This window comes from Megalobrama amblycephala, linkage group LG12 (genome assembly GCF_018812025.1).
Source record: "Megalobrama amblycephala isolate DHTTF-2021 linkage group LG12, ASM1881202v1, whole genome shotgun sequence".
Classification (NCBI taxonomy): Eukaryota; Metazoa; Chordata; class Actinopteri; order Cypriniformes; family Xenocyprididae; genus Megalobrama; species Megalobrama amblycephala.
This window is the reverse complement of record NC_063055.1, coordinates 5,069,374-5,092,500: the sequence shown is the minus strand read 5'-3', so window position 1 is coordinate 5,092,500 and position 23,127 is coordinate 5,069,374. Positions and strand designations below refer to the sequence as shown.

Here is a 23,127-nt window from a genome sequence, read left to right as displayed (position 1 = left end):
CCCTTTTGCTGCCAAAACAGCGCTGACCCGTCGAGGCATGGACTCCTCTAGACCCCTGAAGGTGTGCTGTGGTATCTGCACCAAGATGTTAGCAGCAGATCCTTTAAGTCCTGTAAATTATGAGGTGGAGCCTCCATGGATCGGACTTGTTTGTTCAGCACATCCCACAGATGCTCGATTGGATTGAGATCTGGGGAATTTGGAGGCCAAGTCAACACCTCAAACTCATTGTTGTGCTCCTCAAACCATTCCTGAACCATTTTTGCTTTGTGTCAGGGCGCATTATCCTGCTGAAAGAGGACATAGCCACCAGGGAATACCGTTTCCATGAAAAGGTGTACATGGTCTGCAACAATGCTTAGGTAGGTGGTACGAGTCAAAGTAACATCCACATGGATGCCAGGACCCAAGGTTTCCCAGCAGAACATTGCCCAAAGCATTATACTGCCTCCACCGGCTTGTCTTCTTCCCATAGTGCATCCTGGTGCCATGTGTTCCCAGGGAAGTGACGCACACACACCCGGCCATCCACATGATTTAAAAGAAAACGTGATTCATCAGACCAGACCACCTTCTTCCATTGCTCCGTGGTCCAGTTCTGATGCTCACATTCCCACTGTTGGCACTTTCGGCGGTGGACAGGGGTCAGCATGGGCACCCTGACTGGTCTGCGGCAATGCAGCCCCATACGCAATCTTTCTATCAGAACCAGCATTAACTTGTTGAGCAGTTTGAGCTACAGGAGCTCGTCTGTTGGATCGGACCACACAGGCCAGCCTTCGCTCCCCAAGTGCATCAGTGAGTTTTGGCCGCCCATGACCCTGTCACCGGCTCCCCACTGTTCCTTCCTTGGACCACTTTTGATAGATACTGACCACTGCAGACCGGGAACACCCCATAAGAGCTGCAGTTTTGGAGATGCTCTGATCCAGTCGTCTAGCCATCACAATGTGGCTTTTGTCAAACTCACTCAAATCCTTATGCATGCCCATTTTTCCTGCTTCTAACACATCAACTTTGAGGACAAAATGTTCACTTGCTGCCTAATATATCCCACCCACTAACAAGAGCTGTGATGAAGAGATAAATATATCAAAAATGTATTTTTGTGAGTGGATATGCATTGCTAAGGACTTAATTTGGACAAATTTAAAGACGATTTTCTCAATATTTAGATTTTTTTGCACCCTCAGATTCCAGATTTTCAAATAGTTGTATCTCGGCCAAATATTGTTCTATCCTAACAACCATACATCAATGGAAAGCTTATTTATTCAGCTTTCAGATGATGTATGACCCTCAAAAAAATGACTCTTATGACTGGTTTTGTGGTCCAGGATCACATTTAACATCAAAGTTCTCATTACTGTAATGCAAAAAAAAAATAAAAAAAAAAAAATGCAAAAGTACACTGCGCAGTACACATTGCATATTGCCACTTACTAAAAAATAGCTTCTGAAATATTTTGCAACAAAAACGTTTGTTTTTTCGACATATGTCACATGACCTCATTATGTTACCAACTTGAGCGACTGCAATCCAGAAGTGTTGTGCACCATTCAGAGCTTAACTGAGAATGCCTGTAAAATGAACTGAAATTGACTTACTTTAACTAGAAAACCAACGTTTGTCAAGACAGACTTTGACAAAGCCTTGGAAGTTTAAAAAAAAAATGTCTTAAAAAGCCATGAAGATTGAAGGTTTACACCTGACAGACAGAACAATAGATTGAATGATAGATAGAAAGAGTGGACAAATGATAGAACAGAAGAACAACAGGATAGAATGAATGATAGAACAGAAAAAAGAACAATAGAACATTAGATAGATAGATAGATAGATAGATAGATAGATAGATAGATAGATAGATAGATAGATAGATAGATAGATAGATAGATAGATAGATAGATAGATAGATAGATAGATAGATAGATAGATAGATAGATAGATAGATAGATAGATAGATAGATAGATAGATAGATAGATAGATAGATAGATAGATAGATAGATAGATAGATAGATAGATAGATAAGAAAACCTAATTCTTTCATTCAGAATGTTGCACAAACCTGCTGTCCATAAATCTGGGACATGAATATTTATTTTGATTTTAAATACATTTTCATAATAAATTTTGTGTGAAAGACATTTTACCAGCTTGATCAAAGGTTAGTAAAATAAGATGTTAAAAATAGCAGCTGATGTCACTTCTACTAATTTCACTTACACTGTAAGCACAAGGTCAAGTTGAGAGCATTGCATTGTGGGATACAGTATCACTCACAGTGTTCTCTGGCTGTATACTACACATTTTGCCAAGCAGAGAAGCACTAAAATAAAGTGGGCATTTCCTCCAGGTGTGTGAAATCTACACACAAAGAGAGGGTTGCAGATGCTCTTTAAAGGTGCGTCGTACGCCTGACCCTATTTCTGTGACACTAGAGCGATGGGTGTTTTGTCTGCTTGTGTGTGTATGTGTGTGTGCCCCACGCCGATGCAGCGTCCGCAAACACGTCTAACATTTGCACAGCGGTGGCGTCACTCGGGCGTAGCATCTCTTGAGCTCAAGACCTCGCGCTGTCAGGACTGTAAAAATTAAACCCTCGGCTGACGACACCCTGCAAAATGTGCTGAAGCGCATCAATTCCACCTGGCTACAGCGAGAGAGACCTATTTATAAAACACACACACACTTCTACATGAACACACAGTCTGTAGAAATGCCACTCTAAATGACAAATGTCTTGTCCGTACACATGCAGACAAGGCATTAGTTTTTAGGAGCATAACAAACCAGCGCTCAGCGCCGAGAGGCGATGCGTGCTAAACAGCTGTAGTGCTACAGGATCTCACAGGAGGAGATCTCCAATCTAACGCACGCAGGGAGAGATCGCACCTAAGCTTAGAGCCTTAGAAGAGTCTGAGCACAGCGATTAATGCACGCGCTACAGACACATTGAGCACTGGTGCTCGTAAATGATGCGGGTTCAAGTCCGTCTTAATTTTATTCTTGCTCTTTAAACCGGTAATTCTCAACTAGTTTGGCCATGTGACCCACATCTTCCCATAGTAGTATTTCTTTGTCAAAAATGTTTACCATCCCACTTTACTGGAATTTTACTAACACTGATGAAAGGTAAGGCTATTAAATAGCAGTCCTAAACTAGTTTTTGTTAATACAATAAAGTTAGTAAGTTGGTATGAGCCACCAGAGTCATCAAAAATATAGAAAATAACAGAAAGTGAAAATAAAGTAGTATTTTGGGTTAAGTTTACCATGGTAAATACACAGTACTAACATGAACTGTTAATAAAACATTTGGACACTGATCCTGATGAATGATACCATACCTTCAAATCCTTCCCAGTTAACATATGTCGTACCAGTTGCGTAATTTATTGGTACTTTTTGGTAATTTCATGACTGTATAATATCTGAAAGGACAAGAAAGTTAGTTTTTCTAAGGTGAGAGACTTTTTATTTTGTAACAAATTAGAAAATAATGTTAGAATAATGACACTGACATATAGCCTAACAACATCTCATCTGACAGCAGATACTGAATCAGGACAAAGCACTCTTTACTAAAACTGCGTCTGACAGAAGAGTCAACAGCGTTCACACACGTCTTTCAAAATAAAAGTCTCTCATCAGTAAAACATTTAGAATTATGTTTGCCCTAAACTAACACTATTGGTGATTACCAAAATCATTTTTTATGTTTCTGTAATGGTTAATCCACACTAGCATGTGTAAGCTCTTTAGTCACAGTAGTGTTTCTAATGCTAAAATATAATTATTGTTGCGATTTAATAGATTCAAAGATAGATCGCACCACAGTTTAATCAAAAACAAGTCTTTGGGAACAACTAGAAACTATTTAGAAGTCAAGAACAAAAGAGACTGTGGAAAAGTACATAAAAACAATGCCAGCAAGAATGCAAGCTGCTATCAAGGCCAAAAGAGGCCATACAAAATAAAAATAAAATATATAATTTATTTATTTTTGGCTATTGTGTGTGAATAAAAATGATTTAGTTGTTTCGGTCTGTTATTTGCCTAATAAAAGACAATAAAATTTTTCACTTTTTGACAGATTCCTATGTCCAACTTTATATTAGGTGGCCTTCACTACTGTGTACTTACATTTAAATTAATCATTTGATACAACGCACTTATTGCGTACATACATGTTTTTACATTGTACTTATATTTAAAAAAAATACCTGCATGTAATTAATTTGTGTAATTATTACATTTATAATTATACTGTTCAGCTTTCCCTTACACTTAAACCTACCCATACCACCAAACCTGTCCCGTATCTTACCCTTCTCACCTCAATAGCAGCAAAAGTGTTTTGCAATACAATATGAACACAATAAGTACATTGTACTTATTTTTTTATGTAAGTACATAGTAGTTAAGACCACCTAATATAAAGTGGGACCGATTCCTTAAATATTTGCGTTTTGTCTTTATTATGACAGGTGGCCTAATAAATTTGTTAAGCACTGTATGTATATATGTATAATACAGTTTTAATCTTAATCATGTAATTTCATTATTTCATATTTTGAGAAGCAGCAATAAATAAAAAAAATAAAATAAATAAATAAGTGAGCACACATTTTTTGTCATTGATAAGTGACTTCTGTGATCCTCGCTCTTGAAAAGCACCAGCCGCCACAGTTGTTCATCTGATGTCCCAGATTCAACTCGCTGCGTGGACATTTTGTCGCTAATGCAAAACAGCAAGCAGTTCGATGCATGTTTACTGTGTTTTACTGGGGCTGAAGGCTCCGTGTAGAATTGGTTTGACATGCTTTTGGACAACTCAGGCAGCTTGTAAAACGAGGAACAAATTAGCTTACGCATACAGTTATGCTTTCTGTAAGCTGCATATGCAAAGACTAAATTAGTTTCTAATACACTCAGACTCAGTATGCAGCTGTTTGCATTTACAAAACAAAGTACCACAGTACTGCCATCATTTTTTGCTCATGGTAGCATTATACTATTACCTTCAGGTGCTATCAAGATGATATATCATGGTTTTCTGTGAAGTACCAAGGTATGCATGAATCATTCATTGCCACATATACATCAAAGTACCATAGTATTACCATAGCGCTGCCATAGTATGTTTTTAATAAGTGTAAACAAATTGGAAAATATGGAACAAATTAGCTATCATATATGGTTACAAGGGGTGTAATGGTACATGTATTCGTCCTGAACCTTGGTGGAGGTCACGGTTCGGTTCATGCAGTTAGATGACGTATACAGTCAGTCGCAGGCAATTCACACTCCAATCCAGAAGGGGGCGCATGTGGTAATGCAATGCTGTTTGTTAACCTCCGCAGCAAGAAGAACAGACGATCTATAAATGCGTGGAATCTCTCAACCAGTGTTTCAACCGTGGAAAGACAATAAAACAGCTTGAGAATAATATCTCACATAGCGTTACATTTACCTCAGGCAAGTCATTTAGTGTCCACAGCATGTTAGTTCACTAGAGAGGAGCATTTCACTAAATATATGCAATATATTAGCTTATATATTCATTATATTTACTTTAAGGTGCTAAAGAGGATGTTTTGTTTTATACATTTTTGCAATATTACTTGAAACTGTCTTTACTAACTGATAGAAGACTATTTATTAGGTGCACTGAAAGGAATAATATTAATATACATCATCTGTACACGAGGTAGGGCCTTAAAAACATCAGCCAATCGTTTACGCGATCATCGCGTAAACGATTGGCCCTCTGGCTTGGCAATCAGTGCCATGACGTTTCTTGTGAGAGACGAGCGCGGCTGCGCGCTCCAGTAACTTTATACACTCCACAGGCGCTGCATGCAATGTTTTTGTCAGGAGACAGGAATAACAACTGCAGATTATGAGTTACCTGTGGTGAGTCCGACATAATGAATCCACGAACAAGACACAGCAAATGCCGGTGGTAAACACTCGTGTTCCAATACTACGAGTTTTGGGAGGCGTTCCCTTGAAATGAGCTGTGAAGGAGGGGGGCTGTTCTTACGCATGCGCTCATTTCAAAAACTCAAAAACTAACAGTCTTTGGTTTCTCAGTCGACGAAAAGATCCTCTTTAGCACCTTTTACTTGTTAGTAATGTCTTATTTAAAGTTTAAATAAATTTGTCATGAAAACAAGTTATGACATAACTGTGTAAATGATAATATTTCAAAAATGAATTGGAGTAATAATTTTATTAGATTCAGAAGTTAATGCAAAACCTGCCTTATGTGCAATTTACAGTGTTGATTATTATATCTAAATATAAATAGCAACTGAATTTAATAGTTTGGGCTCAGTTTTTTTTTATCTTTTAATTATAACTGAATTTATTTAAAGAGAGACACAATTTGCAATAAAACACTGTTTAATTAAAAAAAAAGAAGAAAAAAGAAGCAATTTTATGTTTAGTTTTCTCCCCCTTGCTGTACCGAACCCGTACCAAACCGTGACTTCAATACCGATCATGTTTGTGTACGGTTACACCCCTCATGGTTACGTTTTCTGTAAGCTATGTATAATCATAGCACATTGTTTGTAAAGGTTAAGGTTGAGTAACAAGTCAGTTCACATATAAAGTTAAGATTTCCACACAGTATTTCTGCACATAGTAAATAGATCATGCCAAGAGACCTGGTGACAAAAGCACATGAATTTTCATGTTTCTCTCAATAAATGCAGTAGATTATGCAGGGCTAAAGCTCACACTTCTATGAACCACATGTGTGAACTTTCTCTCACACAGGCACAAGAGTGTGTGAGAAAAGAGAGTAAGACAAAGAGAAAAGAAGCAGAGATCACACCCCGCTAACACGTGCCGGACATGGGTGATAAAGTCAGGGAGGAGAGGAGAGTCCCGGTTTCAGGCCTGCTGCAACCTATTTATATCAGCTCTGTGGGCTGCGGCCACCGGCGTGACAGGAATACCTAATGGACCTGCTGCTCCTGAACCTGCTAGTGTGGTTCAGCCTGTGACAGCGATAGTCATTAGCACATTAGAATGTGTTCTAGGTCTAAATAGGGACATTGAGGTAGGATGAAATTTGTAGAATACAGAACTAATTTTCACATTTTCTGAAGAAAGCATGAGTGGTGTTTGCCCGTGCAAAACTCGGCGCTACAATGCAGTAGTGTTCTGGAAGGTTTTAATTGCATTGCTAAGGTGTTTTGTGTGGTTGCTAGTCGGTTGACCTACATCAAAAGAGTCCATTCTGAAGTCGCTATGATAGTCTTGTCTCTATACACGGCTTTTGTATTGTGTACATTTTTGCCTTACAACTAACTGATTTAAAAAATGTAAGTACTAAAATTTCTAAATGAAATAAAAATAAAAATAGAAATCTTTTTTTTTTTATTAAAAAGCACATAAAATTGAATAATTTAACTAAAATGAAAATATAAAAATAAAAGTTAATTCAAAATATTACAAATTAATACAACTAATAAATAATTATTATTATTATTCAATAACTTAAACATTATTTTAGTAGTATTTATACAATTATTTTAATTAATTTATATTATTATATATTAATATAATATTATAAATAATACCAAAAATTATTTATACTATTATATTATAGTGATTTGTATGTTCAAATCACTATTCAGAAATAAGTGATATTTACTTTAGCAAACAGTGCAAAGAAGGGCAGGAATATTCAAGGTTACACTAGCTGAAAAGTAAATTAACATCTCTAACATTAGCATGAACAAAGAACTTTCTAAATGTTAGTATGCATCATTTGAAGTGCTGTTTGAGACCGTCTGAATGAGTTTGGGAACTGAATTACAGTTTACAGTCTAACAGTGAGCTTTTAAAAATATTCCCTTGTTAATATTTGAAATATGCATAATAGCGAGTCCATTGAATATCTCAGCAGTAACTGTGGTTAAACTGTGCCCTGATTTGCAATTAAACCTTGAAAGGCTTTCGCTGAGATGCGTTTGTGCGAGCTCACCTAAATGACTCAATAAAATGAACAAGAATGTCTGAAGAAACAAGTCCAAGATTCATATAAAGTGACAACAGAGTACACAAGTGCATAAAAACAGCGACTGCACAAAAAAGGAAAATACAGCAAATCTTCAGTGCTTAAAGTCGGAAGTTGCGATAGTCTTTTCTTTCATATTGTGACGTATATTCGAGTGAAAAGTCATCTTGGACAAGAAAACAAGGCTTAATTTGTCCATAGAGAATTGATTAGATGATTGGATGGTTGGATGGTTGTGGTTTGCTATTGGTGGATCTCATGTGAATGACAGGTTGCCCCGCCCTCACGCCAGTAAACACATCATCAGAGAAGAGAACAGATGTCGCTGCAAAAGTGAGGTTAAGTTATTTTGAGTCAAGATTATGAGGGCACATGAATACAAAAAAAATTATGTGCACGGATAAATAATTTATAATACATAATTATGTTATTATTATTATTATTATTATTATATAATATTGCATTGCATTATTCCATAAAAAATAAGAATTGTCCATTTTGATTTCATGGTGACAATAAACCTCTTCAATATAAGTCAACCACACACACACACACACCTTATTCTTGACTTATTTTGATTTATATTAAAGAAGCTTAAGCACTGAAGATAGATATTTCGTTTCTCAAAGGATCTTGGACTTCAAACGTTCTTGTTTTTCAGATTCCCTGACATTTTCTACTGTGTGAATTAAACAAATGTGAATTTTACAAATTGGCGCAGGACTCTTTTTTTTACCAGACGAAACACACCTAGACAGCATTTTAAGGCATCGAAGGAGCATTTTGGAACATATCTTCTCGTTCTCCGTGAAAGCATGTGTGAGACGCGCCCCATCCGCACACTCTCTTTCGCAATGGCAGTGCATTAGGCCCTCATGACAATTAGCCTGGGAAAAGGTTTACGACCGGCAGGCCCACAGGAGCGTACAAATCGGCACAGCCGGAGGCAGCCTCTAGAACAGGAAGGTAATTACAGCTCTTCTCATCATAACGCTGAGAGGAAGCAAGCGACATAACGCACTCTTCCCACCACGCTCTCTTCTCTTAGATACTGCTATAATTAATTATCGTGCCTTTACTCTTTGATTTATTCCACGATTCATAACATATTTATACATTCAAGATGAATTATCATTTCCTTCAGGAATTAATCAAAAACGAGAGGAAGGACCGGCCCTACGTGTTGTCGCTGGATCAAAGACTGAGCGACTTACCTTGCGGCAGATATTCAGGCCGCACCACAAGGTCAGTCAAGCTCACAGGCCCGAACGAAGCTACGAACAAACAACAGACCATGTACTATGATTTATGATGTTGCATAAATTACAGTTACTGTGAATGTCTAGAATATGTCCTCCTTAACAACAAGCAAGCACCTTCCACCAACCAAAATATACTGAGATTCAGCATAAAAGTTTCAAACCAACATGAAATGACATTAACAATCCATAATGTAACATTTTTAATGAAGCAGAATATTCAAAAAAGAAAAAGTTTGTTCAGTGTGATTTGATTGGGTCACAAAATATGCACTATGATATTATTATTATTAATATTTTTCCTAGGTGAAGAGGCAGAAGATACTATATTTTTTTGATTAAAAGACTATAAAGACATTCCTTTCTTTTTTTTACATGCACTGTTCACATTAAGACACTAATGTTTAAAGGTTTGGGGGATTTAATGTTTTGGAAAGAAGTCCCTTATGCTCAAGTCGGCATTTATTTGATAAAAAATACAGTAATATTAAAGTAATATTGTAAATATTATTATTATCTATGTTATCTATGTGAATATATTTTAAAATGTAATTTATTTCTGTGATCAAAGCTGAATTTTCAGCATCATTACTCCAGTCTTCAGTGTCACATGATCCTTCAGAAATCATTCTCATATGCTGATTTGCTGCTCAAGAAACATTTCTGATTATTATCAATGTTGAAAACAGATGTGCTTGCTTAATAAGATCAAAAGCATTTTTTGTAACATTATAATTGTCTTTGTCACATTTAATGCATCCTTGCTTAATAAACTTATTTCTTTTAAAAAATCTTACTGACCCTAAACTTTTGAACAATAGCATATATTAATAAAATAAAATGTTTATTTCATGTTGACTTTAAAGCTAAATAGGTCCACTCTGAGCGATACAGCAGCTAAACATAAAACATATCTGGATCACGTTCATGTTTCCTGTTATTCTCTGCTATATATGTGTCACATAAAGAGTGTCAGATGCCCAGAAATTCAATAAAGTGCACTATATTAGCTATAAAACCCCTAAAACCCAGAGACTGTGTCCTCTCCTGTCCTTTTGCTTTTCTGCACATCACTGAAACAAGCACATCCAGAACGAAACCCACTTGGAGCAAAGGACCTCGATTTCACTAATGTGTGCACGTGTGCAGAAAACCCATCCACTCCACAGATTAATAATTTACTGCTGAGTGTCTTAAATGTTCTTCTGAAGCACCCGAGACCCTCCTGCCCCAGAAAACAGGTGTCTGACTGCGAATCCCCACAAGCTGCACTAGATGATTTGTGGGTCTCGTTCGGGCTGTGTAGTCAGCTGGATTGCGCTTTACCTCTTCGTCTGATAATGGCGGGTGAAGATTTCTGGGCTGCAGGGGTTAATGGCACGAAACAGAACCGAGTTGCTAATTACATGTTCCGAACTATTTATCAGATTCTCCATCTGCACAGCGCCACGACTCTCATTGTGCACGCTAAATTACTCCTCGGATTATCTTTGTAAAGCAAGTTTTCATAATTAGGGCCCTGCGTGGATGTTTTCTCTCTGCGAGCGCCAACATACACTGAGAGGGAGAGGAAATTAGCTGACTGGTTAATTCGGGCTTGACATCTTAAACCAGCGACACAAAAGCATCAAAACATCCTAAAAGAAAGTGCACTAGATTCCTTTCGGACTAGATTCCATCTTTCGGAATCTGGATCATAATTCTCAGAATATCCCAAACAGATCCCAATAAGAAACCTCAAACAATCAAATACACAATCCTGTAGAAATTTCAGTTTATCCAGCAGCCTGTAAAAGATCAACATGATCAAAACTGTGCTGAAAAACCTCACTTTAAACCTGAATAAGTTGGGTTAACTCAAAAAAATTTAGGTAATCAGTCAAATTTTTTGAGTTATGATGTTCCCAATTTTAAGTAAGCAGAACAAGTATTAAGTTTTTAGCACTCATGCAAGTTAATTGCTCCTAACTTGTAGTACTGAGTTAGCTAACTCATACAGATAGCAATTAACAAAGATTTAATCAACTTTTTTATTTTGAGTTCTTGCAAATCAAATGAGTACACAATACTGTATATATGGCTTCTGTTGTCTGATTGATATTTTATACTTTTTTTTAGCAAGTAAAAGGCCTTTTAGTATAATAGTAAAAAAAAGTCCACATTCAGCTCAGCTTTTTATAAAGTAAACATAAAAAATAACTTTTATATTAAGTAATGTTTCAAGATGAACACTTACTGGACTGAAGCAACTTAAGTTTACTTGATTATACATAATTTTTCAGAAAAATCATGTTAAAATGCATCAAATATGATCATCAGGCTTTTGAGGAAGGTTTATTTGTTCATCTCTCAATCATCATTGTATCGCATTGCATTATATGTTTTAAAACTACAGAGCTTTGATCATAAAACTAAGCATTTAAATATCATCTTACTAAGACATTATTGGAAGAAATAGAGTGACAAGTGATATTTATATGCATTTGATGTTAAGTATCTGCTATTCTGTTATAAACGTCTCACTGATTTACATTAAAAGCATCAGAATTTCATCTTACATTTGCCGCATAAATATCCGCATCTGCAACAAATCTGCAATGGAGGTGTTTTTTCCTCGAGTACGAGCTCTGTATGTCATATACAAGCCATAAAGCCTGATGTATCAAATATGATACTTAACAAAAACAGATTTTATATATTTTGTGTAAAAAAAAAAGTACAATAAAATGCTCCAATTAGAAAAGAAAAAAAAAAATTTCAGACTATTATTTCAAAAGTCAAGATTAATTTCCTTATGACACCCTACAGATGCATTTCATCTTATTTTATCTTTATAGTCCAATTGGAAGTGATTTGCTGATGTAGTTTTTGAATTGTGTTGGAATCTTATAAGAGCATTCCTATTTGGATTGGATGGGAATTATGACAAAATTCCAATGGGTTTTGCTTGGCTAGGGCCTCATTTTCTACATTCTTGACAAAAGTTTGAAATGTTTTCCCATCATAAGCTGAGCGCCGTTTGCCGAAACACTTCTCAAAGATAGAAAAAGGGCCATTTGGCGTATGAAGGATTTCTGACACCTCTCCGACATCAGACCCAGCGGTGCGGCCGACTCTATTAAGACACACGGCATCGGACGTGAGCCTCTTCGCAGTAAATTTTATTAAAATTACCTTCATTATAAGACACTCTTCATTATAAAACCAAAAAGTGCTGCTGGTCTCCCAGGGCCTTTGGATTAATAAGGACAGCGATGTATTTTAAGCCGTAAACTCGACTTCTTACTGTCCTTAATCTCCTTTCCACTTCACAGGCCAAATTAACACCTCTCCTCGGCTCTGACGGGACCTCATTAGCTCTCTTCCATTCCGAAAGAGAAAAGAACAGGAAAGAAGAAGAGAAGATGACGATGAAGAAGAAGAAGAAGGAGGAGGGAGACGACCAATGACAGCCACCAGCTCGGGGATTAACCCTTTCACGCGACCGAACGCTTCGGGAATCTAGGTCGACGCGTGTTTCTAATCAGCCGCCTGGTTAACGATAATTAGCAGGCGAGGCAGGAGGGGAGGAGAGGGAGGGACACGCAGAAATGAAACAGAGAAAGAAAAGAGAAACCTGTCATGTCGCAAACACTTCAAAGCCAACGACTTCTCTTTTAAAAGAGGCACGATAAGGGTCCAACAATCACCAGGGACCTCGAGAAAGCGCAGCGCTGGAGAAGGGAGGAGAACGAGGGCCGAAGAGACCTAAAACACACACACACACGCTTCAGAGGGACCCAAAGCACACAAACACACACTCCACCTACATAACGCTGCCAGCTCTCATAGTTTACTCTCACAGTTAAACTTTTCCAGCACAGTAAGTGGTCCCTGTGAAGTTTACCCATCATGCACCTCTCTGCTTTGAATCTTGGAAACTGCATATTATAAAATGCACCGTTTCATTCATGCTAAAACAAAATATACTAACAGTTATGGTTTGAAACACCTGTTCACCAGCTACTGTCCTTAATATTTTTATTATATAATAACCAAAGCTATAGGGTACTTGAGGCACTCATATTGCAACAGATATATTTCAACAGCATGTTGTGTCGTTCAACACTACAATTTACAATTTAATAAAAATTATATTCACTAATTTGCATTTTTAAGTCGAGTTTTCCAGTTCTGATTAATGATAAAAGGAAACGGATTCTTAAAAAAAAAAGGATTCTTAAAACGCTGTTAAAAAGACTGGATTGACAAGGAGCAATTTATAGCTTATGAAATATTTTGGAGCAGTGCTAAACATATATATATATTATAAATATATATATATATATATATGTATGCGTGTGTGTGTGTGTGTGTGTGTGTGTGTGTGTGTGTGTGTGTGTGTGTGTGTGTGTGTGTGTGCGCGCGTGTTTTTGTGACATATCAGGACACAAATTTGTATAATGACATGGGTATGACATAGGTATTAGAAGGAGAGGGTGACTTATGAGGACATTACCCCATGTCCCCATTTTTCAAAAGGCTTATATCATACAGAATGTTTTTTTTTGAGAAAGTAAGAATGTGCAGTTTTCTGTGATGGGTAGGTTTAGGGGTAGGGTTGGGTGTAGGGCGATAGAAAATAAGGTTTGTACAGTATAAAAACCATCATGCCTATGGAATGTCCCCACAATTCACAAAAACAAACCTGTGTGTGTGTGTGTGTATAATCATAGCATTAGGACACTGATAAGCACAATCAGCATTTCCACGCTCATGGAAATCCTGGAAATTTTAGTAAAAAAACTTTTTATAAATTAATATATTATATACAATTTAAAATTCTATAAAACTAGATTGATATATACATAAAAAACTAGATTGAAAAGTTTATCAAGATGTTTTAACAGGCATGAATTGCTTGCATGTTGCTAGCATGAATATTGACAGACAGACAGACTCTAGAATATTTCCCTGATTTCAGTTGCTTAAATCAGTGGTAAAGCCTGTTTGCAACTCATTTTACTTCCATAATCGCACACATTTCCAAATGAAACACAATATCCATTTAAGTATACAAAAACGCATACAGGCTAGGAATTTGTCCATTGGGAATAGATTAGATGATGAAAACATGTATAGAGCAGGTTTAATGGCACAGCCACAGCGCACGTTAAGTCTGTTCAACAGAACCTCGCTCTCACAACGAGCTCTACGCTGAAAAAATCTTGATGAAATCCAATCACAAGTGGCCACTGGAGACAGATCTGAGATGCGTGTTAATAGCAGGCATGAGCGGCGATCTGTGGCGTCTGACCACTTGTGATCGGATGTTAACGTCAGGCCTAAAACACTTTTCTATTGTGATCAGGCCTTTATAACCCTGTAGATATTCTACAAAAATGCCATCACATTCCCACATACCAGAACTGTGGCCAGCTGGACTCCGTGACGGCAGCGAATCACTCCTGATCAGACGGGAAACCTGCGCTATCATTTCAGTATGCCTGAGCTTTCTGGACCACAGACGAGGATCGCAAATATGATTTATGATCTGCTGTTTAATGGCTCGAGCACTGGCTTTGAGAGGAGATCAGATGACTTTCTCGACAGGAGCATGTCAGGGAAGGAACGGGGAGTGCACCATTACAACAGGATGACAGAGAGAGTGAGAGAGGCCTCCAGTACTGCGTCTTAATGGAGGAGAGATGCTACTTAAGTCTGACGGGAAAATGATACCAGTCAATACAGTGAAGGGAGGGGGGATGGAGTACAGATATGGATGACGTGATGCTGAGAGATTTCTGATGCCAGTGTCCCTGGGAAAGGCAGCAAACAGCTTTTTGTGTTTACAGAAGACGTACAGAAACAATGACGGAGCCCTAAATGCAATCGATTGATTTGGATGTTATTTAAAAGTGCCCCTATTGTGTGTTTTCTGAAATCACCTGCATAATATGGCTGTTTTTGAATGTAAAATGTCTGTAAAGATTCAAAGATCAAAGTGCTTGATAAATGGAGTTACTGTCTCCCAAAAGAAGTGATTCTGAACTGCCTGAGTCGTCAGTAATTCCAGTCTTACTTCCTGCTCAAACCTACGTCGGTTTGTATTAAATTTGCATTTATTACAAACCGACGGTCTTCATTGGCTGCCCACGAACAACGTCTACTTTGCCCCGCCCTCAAACACTGAAGCTGTAGCTGAGACTGGAAGAGTTTGTTTCATGATGCCGAAATGTCGAGAAGACGCTGCTTTCTGTTTTGTTTTTGACACGTTCTGTAAGTGGTAGACTAATCACAACAGACGGGGCCATCTGACCAATCAGAGTAGGCTCTCAGAAAGAGGGGGTTTAGAGAGACCGAATCCTTGATTAAACCATTTCAGACACTGAGAAAAGAGCTGATGCTGCAATGTACATTATGAGAATTTTAAAGTGTTTTTTGACCTTGGATGCATGTAAACCTCCAAAACAAAATGAGGAACCTTTAAAGTAACATAACAGGGGCAATTTAATGTATCAATTCTCCAAATATCTACAGCATGAACATAAATGAGAACAGCATAATTTTTGAGGTGGATTTGATGTTATCTGAATTAAACAGAGTGCGCTGACTCACCTGAGCTTGGAAACTCTTGAGGACGGGCGAAACCATCTCCAATACCTCCTAAAAACAGAAAAACAGACAAAATTGATGAATCTCACAAAACAATTCTGACTTTATAACTCACAATTCTGACTTTATATCTCACAATTCTGACTTTATAACTCGCAATTCTGACTTTATATCTCACAATTCTGACTTTATAACTCACAATTCTGACTTTATAACTCGCAATTCTGACTTTATAACTCACAATTCTGACTATATATCACACAATTCTGACTTTATATCTCACAATTCTGACTTTATATCTCACAATTCTGACTTTATAACTCGCAATTCTGACTTTATATCTCACAATTCTGACTTTATAACTCACAATTCTGACTTTATAACTCGCAATTCTGACTTTATAACTCACAATTCTGACTATATATCACACAATTCTGACTTTATATCACACAATTCTGACTTTATATCACACAATTCTGACTTTATATCTCACAATTCTGACTTTATATCTCACAATTCTGACTTTATAACTCGCAATTCTGACTTTATAACTCACAATTCTGACTTTATAACTCGCAATTCTGACTTTATATCTCACAATTCTGACTTTATAACTCACAATTCTGACATTATATCTCACAATTCTGACTTTATAACTCACAATTCTGACTTTATATCTCACAATTCTGACTTTATAACTCACAATTCTGACTTTATATCTCACAATTCTGACTTTATAACTCACAATTCTGACTTTATATCACACAATTCTGACTTTATATCTCACAATTCTGACTTTATATCTCACAATTCTGACTTTATATCTCACAATTCTGACTTTATAACTCACAATTCTGACTTTATATCATGCAATTCTGACTTTATAACTCACAATTCTGACTTTATATCACACAATTCTGACTTTATATCTCACAATTCTGACTTTATATCTCACAATTCTGACTTTATAACTCACAATTCTGACTTTATATCATGCAATTCTGACTTTATAACTCACAATTCTGACTTTATAACTCGCAATTCTGACTTTAGATCTCACAATTCTGACTTTATAACTCACAATTCTGACTTTATATCATGCAATTCTGACTTTATATCTCACAATTCTGACTTTATATCACACAATTCTGACTTTATATCTCACAATTCTGACTTTATAACTCACAATTCTGACTTTATATCTCACAATTCTGACTTTATAACTCACAATTCTGACTTTATATCTCACAATTCTGACTTTATAACTCACAATTCTGACTTTATATCTCACAATTCTGACTTTATAACTCACAATTCTGACTTTATATCACACAATTCTGACTTTATATCTCACAATTCTGACTTTATATCTCACAATTCTGACTTTATATCATGCAATTCTGACTTTATAACTCACAATTCTGACTTTATAACTCACAATTCTGACTTTATATCATGCAATTCTGACTTTATATCATGCAATTCTGACTTTATAACTCACAATTCTGACTTTATATCTCACAATTCTGACTTTATATCTCACAATTCTGACTTTATATCATGCAATTCTGACTTTATAACTCACAATTCTGACTTTATATCACACAATTCTGACTTTATATCTCACAATTCTGACTTTATATCTCACAATTCTGACTTTATAACTCACAATTCTGACTTTATATCATGCAATTCTGACTTTATAACTCACAATTCTGACTTTATATCTCACAATTCTGACTTTATAACTCACAATTCTGACTTTATATCATGCAATTCTGACTTTATAACTCACAATTCTGACTTTATAACTCGCAATTCTGACTTTAGATCTCACAATTCTGACTTTATAACTCACAATTCTGACTTTATATCATGCAATTCTGACTTTATATCTCACAATTCTGACTTTATATCACACAATTCTGACTTTATATCTCACAATTCTGACTTTATAACTCACAATTCTGACTTTATATCTCACAATTCTGACTTTATAACTCACAATTCTGACTTTATATCTCACAATTCTGACTTTATAACTCACAATTCTGACTTTATATCTCACAATTCTGACTTTATATCACACAATTCTGACTTTATATCTCACAATTCTGACTTTATATCTCACAATTCTGACTTTATATCTCACAATTCTGACTTTATATCATGCAATTCTGACTTTATAACTCACAATTCTGACTTTATATCACACAATTCTGACTTTATATCTCACAATTCTGACTTTATATCTCACAATTCTGACTTTATAACTCACAATTCTGACTTTATATCATGCAATTCTGACTTTATAACTCACAATTCTGACTTTATATCTCACAATTCTGACTTTATAACTCACAATTCTGACTTTATATCATGCAATTCTGACTTTATAACTCACAATTCTGACTTTATAACTCGCAATTCTGACTTTAGATCTCACAATTCTGACTTTATAACTCACAATTCTGACTTTATATCATGCAATTCTGACTTTATATCTCACAATTCTGACTTTATATCACACAATTCTGACTTTATATCTCACAATTCTGACTTTATAACTCACAATTCTGACTTTATATCATGCAATTCTGACTTTATATCTCACAATTCTGACTTTATATCACCCAATTCTGACTTTATATCACGCAATTCTGACTTTATATCACACAATTCTGACTTTATAACTCACAATTCTGACGTTATATCACACAATTCTGACTTTATATCACACAATTCTGACTTTATATCTCACAATTCTGACTTTATATCACACAATTCTGACTTTATATCTCACAATTCTGACTTTATAACTCACAATTCTGACTTTATATCATGCAATTCTGACTTTATATCTCACAATTCTGACTTTATATCACCCAATTCTGACTTTATATCACGCAATTCTGACTTTATATCACACAATTCTGACTTTATAACTCACAATTCTGACGTTATATCACACAATTCTGACTTTATATCACACAATTCTGACTTTATAACTCACAATTCTGACTTTATATCTCACAATTCTGACTTTATATCTCACAATTCTGACTTTATATCTCACAATTCTGACTTTATAACTCACAATTCTGACTTTATATCATGCAATTCTGACTTTATATCACACAATTCTGACTTTATAACTCACAATTCTGACTTTATATCATGCAATTCTGACTTTATATCATGCAATTCTGACTTTATATCACACAATTCTGACTTTATAACTCACAATTCTGACTTTATATCATGCAATTCTGACTTTATATCTCACAATTCTGACTTTATATCACACAATTCTGACTTTATATCACACAATTCTGACTTTATATCTCGCAATTCTGACTTTATATCACACAATTCTGACTTTATATCACACAATTCTGACTTTATATCTCGCAATTCTGACTTTATATCACACAATTCTGACTTTATATCACACAATTCTGACTTTATATCTCGCAATTCTGACTTTATATCACACAATTCTGACTTTATAACTCACAATTCTGACGTTATATCACACAATTCTGACTTTATAACTCGCAATTCTGACTTTATATCTCGCAATTCTGACTTTATATCACGCAATTCTGACTTTATATCTCACAATTCTGACTTTATAACTCGCAATTCTGACTTTATATCTCACAATTCTGACTTTATATCTCACAATTCTGACTTTATAACTCGCAATTCTGACTTTATATCTCACAATTCTGACTTTATATCTCACAATTCTGACTTTATAACTCACGAATTCTGACTTTATATCTCACAATTCTGACTTTATATCTCACAATTCTGACTTTATATCTCACAATTCTGACTTTATATCTCACAATTCTGACTTTATATCTCACAATTCTGACTTTATAACTCACAATTCTGACTTTATATCTCACAATTCTGACTTTATAACTCACAATTCTGACTTTATAACTCACAATTCTGACTTTATATCACACAATTCTGACTTTATATCTCACAATTCTGACTTTATAACTCACAATTCTGACTTTATATCACACAATTCTGACTTTATAACTCACAATTCTGACTTTATATCACACAATTCTGACTTTATATCACGCAATTCTGACTTTATATCACGCAATTCTGACTTTATATCTCGCAATTCTGACTTTATAACTCACAATTCTGACTTTATAACTCACAATTCTGACTTTATATCACGCAATTCTGACTTTATATCTCACAATTCTGACTTTATAACTCGCAATTTTGACTTTATAACTCACAATTCTGACTTTATAACTCGCAATTCTGACTTTATATCTCACAATTCTGACTTTATATCACACAATTATGACTTTATATCATGCAATTCTGACTTTATATCACACAATTCTGACTTTATAACTCACAATTCTGACTGTATATCATGCAATTCTGACTTTATAACTCACAATTCTGACTTTATATCATGCAATTCTGACTTTATATCTCACAATTCTGACTTTATATCTCACAATTCTGACTTTATATCACGCAATTCTGACTTTATAACTCGCAATTCTGACTTTATATCACACAATTGCGAGAAGAAAAAAGTCAGAACTGTGACAAAGTCACCATTACCTTTTTTATTTTTTTATTTAGTGGTGGAAACAAGCTTTCATACAAATGAATGAGTTCCACTTTTAAACCCAGCAAACAATTAAGCCTCATCGACTTCCATTTTATGTGCATTATTGTATATGTATGTCAAATTGAAAATCCAAAAATAAATAAAAAAAGATAAAAAAAAAAAACTGGCAATCAACAGTACGTACATATGTTGTTTATAGATGTTTCACTGATCCCAGAACTTTCTGCTGAAGACACTAATAAGTTCTCCATTAACACAAATAACTCATCTGATTCTCCCGTCAATCCATTAATGATGCTTTGTTTATGTTCATTATACGTCGAAATCTGTAACGATATGGCTAGCATGAACCCCCATCCGCTCCAGACATTTGCTAATCTTGTAAATTCTGATTGTCACTGATGACATTTGTGTCAAGTGGAAAGCAAACGAGGAGTTCGGCTTCTGAGTCGAGAGGTCTGACGGTGGATCGTGTCGAAGCTTCAAACGCAGCTTCTGAAAAGGGAAGGCCGCTAACGAGGAAAAATGTAAAATGTCAAAGCGCGTATAATGAGAGATGCGTGACAAGCATTTCTCCCGTCGTCACCTTTACCTGAAGAGGAATTGGAGGCGCAGCTCCGGATTAGAGTGACGGGAATTTAAACGGAGAGGGACTTGAACTTAAAGACATTCGGCGGAGGATTTTTCTCCATGGGAACGGCCTGCTCATTTTCTGGGGGGTTTTATTCAGGTTTTGATGAAGGTTCTGGAAGCTTAACTGCTGATGTCAGACTGCTCTGTTGGGTACGAGGCTGGATGTGACAAGTAACGTCAATAAACACCAGATACTCTGTGTTACACTATTAGTGCTGAAACTGGAGGGACGAATTGGTTTGTATGCCTTCAGTGAAATAGACACGCAGAGTGACAGTCTGAGAGAGGGTTCTGAAACTACAGAAACTAGACACATGCGCAGGAATATTAACTAGAGTAGCAATGGCTCATACTGGAAGTGGAGAAATGAGGGCGGGCACAAAAAGGGGAGGAGTAAAGAAGAGAACAGAATGTGGAAAGGGGCGGAGACAAACAAGAGGGGTGGAGACAACAGCAGAGAAACTGAGGCAATGTAATGATTTTTAAAGAGTCTCTTCTGCTCACCAAGGCTGCATTTATTTGATCAAAAATACATTAAAAACAGCAATATTGTGAAATATATTACAACTTAAAGTGTTTTCTATTTGAATATAATTTAAAGTGTAATTTATTTCTGTGATCAAAGCTGAATTTTCAGCATCATTACTCGTCTTCAGTGTCACATCATCTTTTAAAAAATCATTCTAATATGCTGATTTGCTGCTCAAGAAACATTTTTATTATTATCAATGTAAAAAATGACTGTGCCGCTTCATGTTGTTGTTTCAGGATTCTTTGATGAATAGAAAGTTCGAGAACAGCATTTTTTAAACGGAATGTCACTTTTACTTTTACTTTCACTTTATAAATGCCATTTTTGGTCAATTTAATGCATCCTGGCTGAATAAAAGCATTAATTTCTTTAAAAAAAATCTTAATGACCTCAACTTTTGAACAGTAATGTATATCATCAATAATATTTCATTATATTACAGTAAATATATCTTGAATTCACTGCAAAAATGTTTTTTTACTTAATATTTTTGTCTTGTTTCCATTCCAAATATCTAAAAAGATAAGTAAAATGACATAACATATTTTTTTCTAGTTTTCTGGGGGGAAAAAATCTAAATGAAGCGAGTTTTTGCTTTAAAAAAAAAAAAAAAAAAAATTCACTTTAGATTTTTTTTTCTTCCAAAAAACAAGAAAATATATCTTATGTCATTTTACTTATCTAGTAAAAACATCTGGATTAAGAATTTTTAGATATTTAGACTGGAAACAAGACAAAAATACTAAATAAGAAAATAATTTTTTGCAGAGAAAAATGTTCTGTTATATAATATAATTATTGTACATGTAAATAAATATGTACATAATTTAAATAAATATTTAGGCAAATTTATTTACGCAACATACATTAGTGCCAAATTCAGCCAATCAGTGTTGTCATTATGTCATTTTCCAACTGCTCCAGAATAATTAGTCACATGACTCTTACGGATCAGGTGATTGGCTCAAAAAGTTCTTATATATGAGAAGAGGAGGAGTTCAGACGAGAAGGAAGGCAGAAAATGAGGGGAGGAGCAGACAAACAGAGGTGGAAATGAGGGTCAAAAAGACAAAAAGACAAAAAAAAAAAAAAAAAAAAAAAAATTTAGCTGAAACAACTTGGTTGCTATCTCAGGTAAAACCTTGAAAGGGTCCATCAACACGAAACTGACTAGATGAACGTCTCCCTTAAGACTTTTTGAACACACATACACACACCGAGCCATTTCTCGCTCTCCCACTCACCTCTGGGACATTTTTCTTGAATTCACGGCTCAGTTCCACCAGGTGCTTATGGGAGTCCTCGCTCTCTTCCTGTCGGCCTGCTAGTTGTGCCGCCACTGAATTTAGCTCCCTCTACAGAGACAAAGAGAAAGAGAGAAAGATGCTTTAGAGAGGCCTGCCAACATTCACATACACAGCTTAGTACATACATAAATAAATATA

The 23,127-nt window shown here is 35.7% G+C and overlaps 1 protein-coding gene across 2 annotated transcripts in view; it reads right to left on the bottom strand.

Moving 5' to 3' along the window:
* The window catches only part of cux2b (cut-like homeobox 2b), a 186,503-nt gene that overhangs the window by 86,181 nt on the left and 77,195 nt on the right, over positions 1-23,127 (bottom strand). For both annotated transcript variants that reach the window (XM_048209083.1, XM_048209084.1), the window contains exons 2-3: positions 22,927-23,037; positions 15,897-15,944 (exon numbers count right to left, since the gene is read on the bottom strand). In XM_048209083.1, the coding sequence (XP_048065040.1) occupies positions 15,897-15,944; positions 22,927-23,037 (159 nt within the window). The remainder of the gene's footprint in view (positions 1-15,896; positions 15,945-22,926; positions 23,038-23,127) is intronic.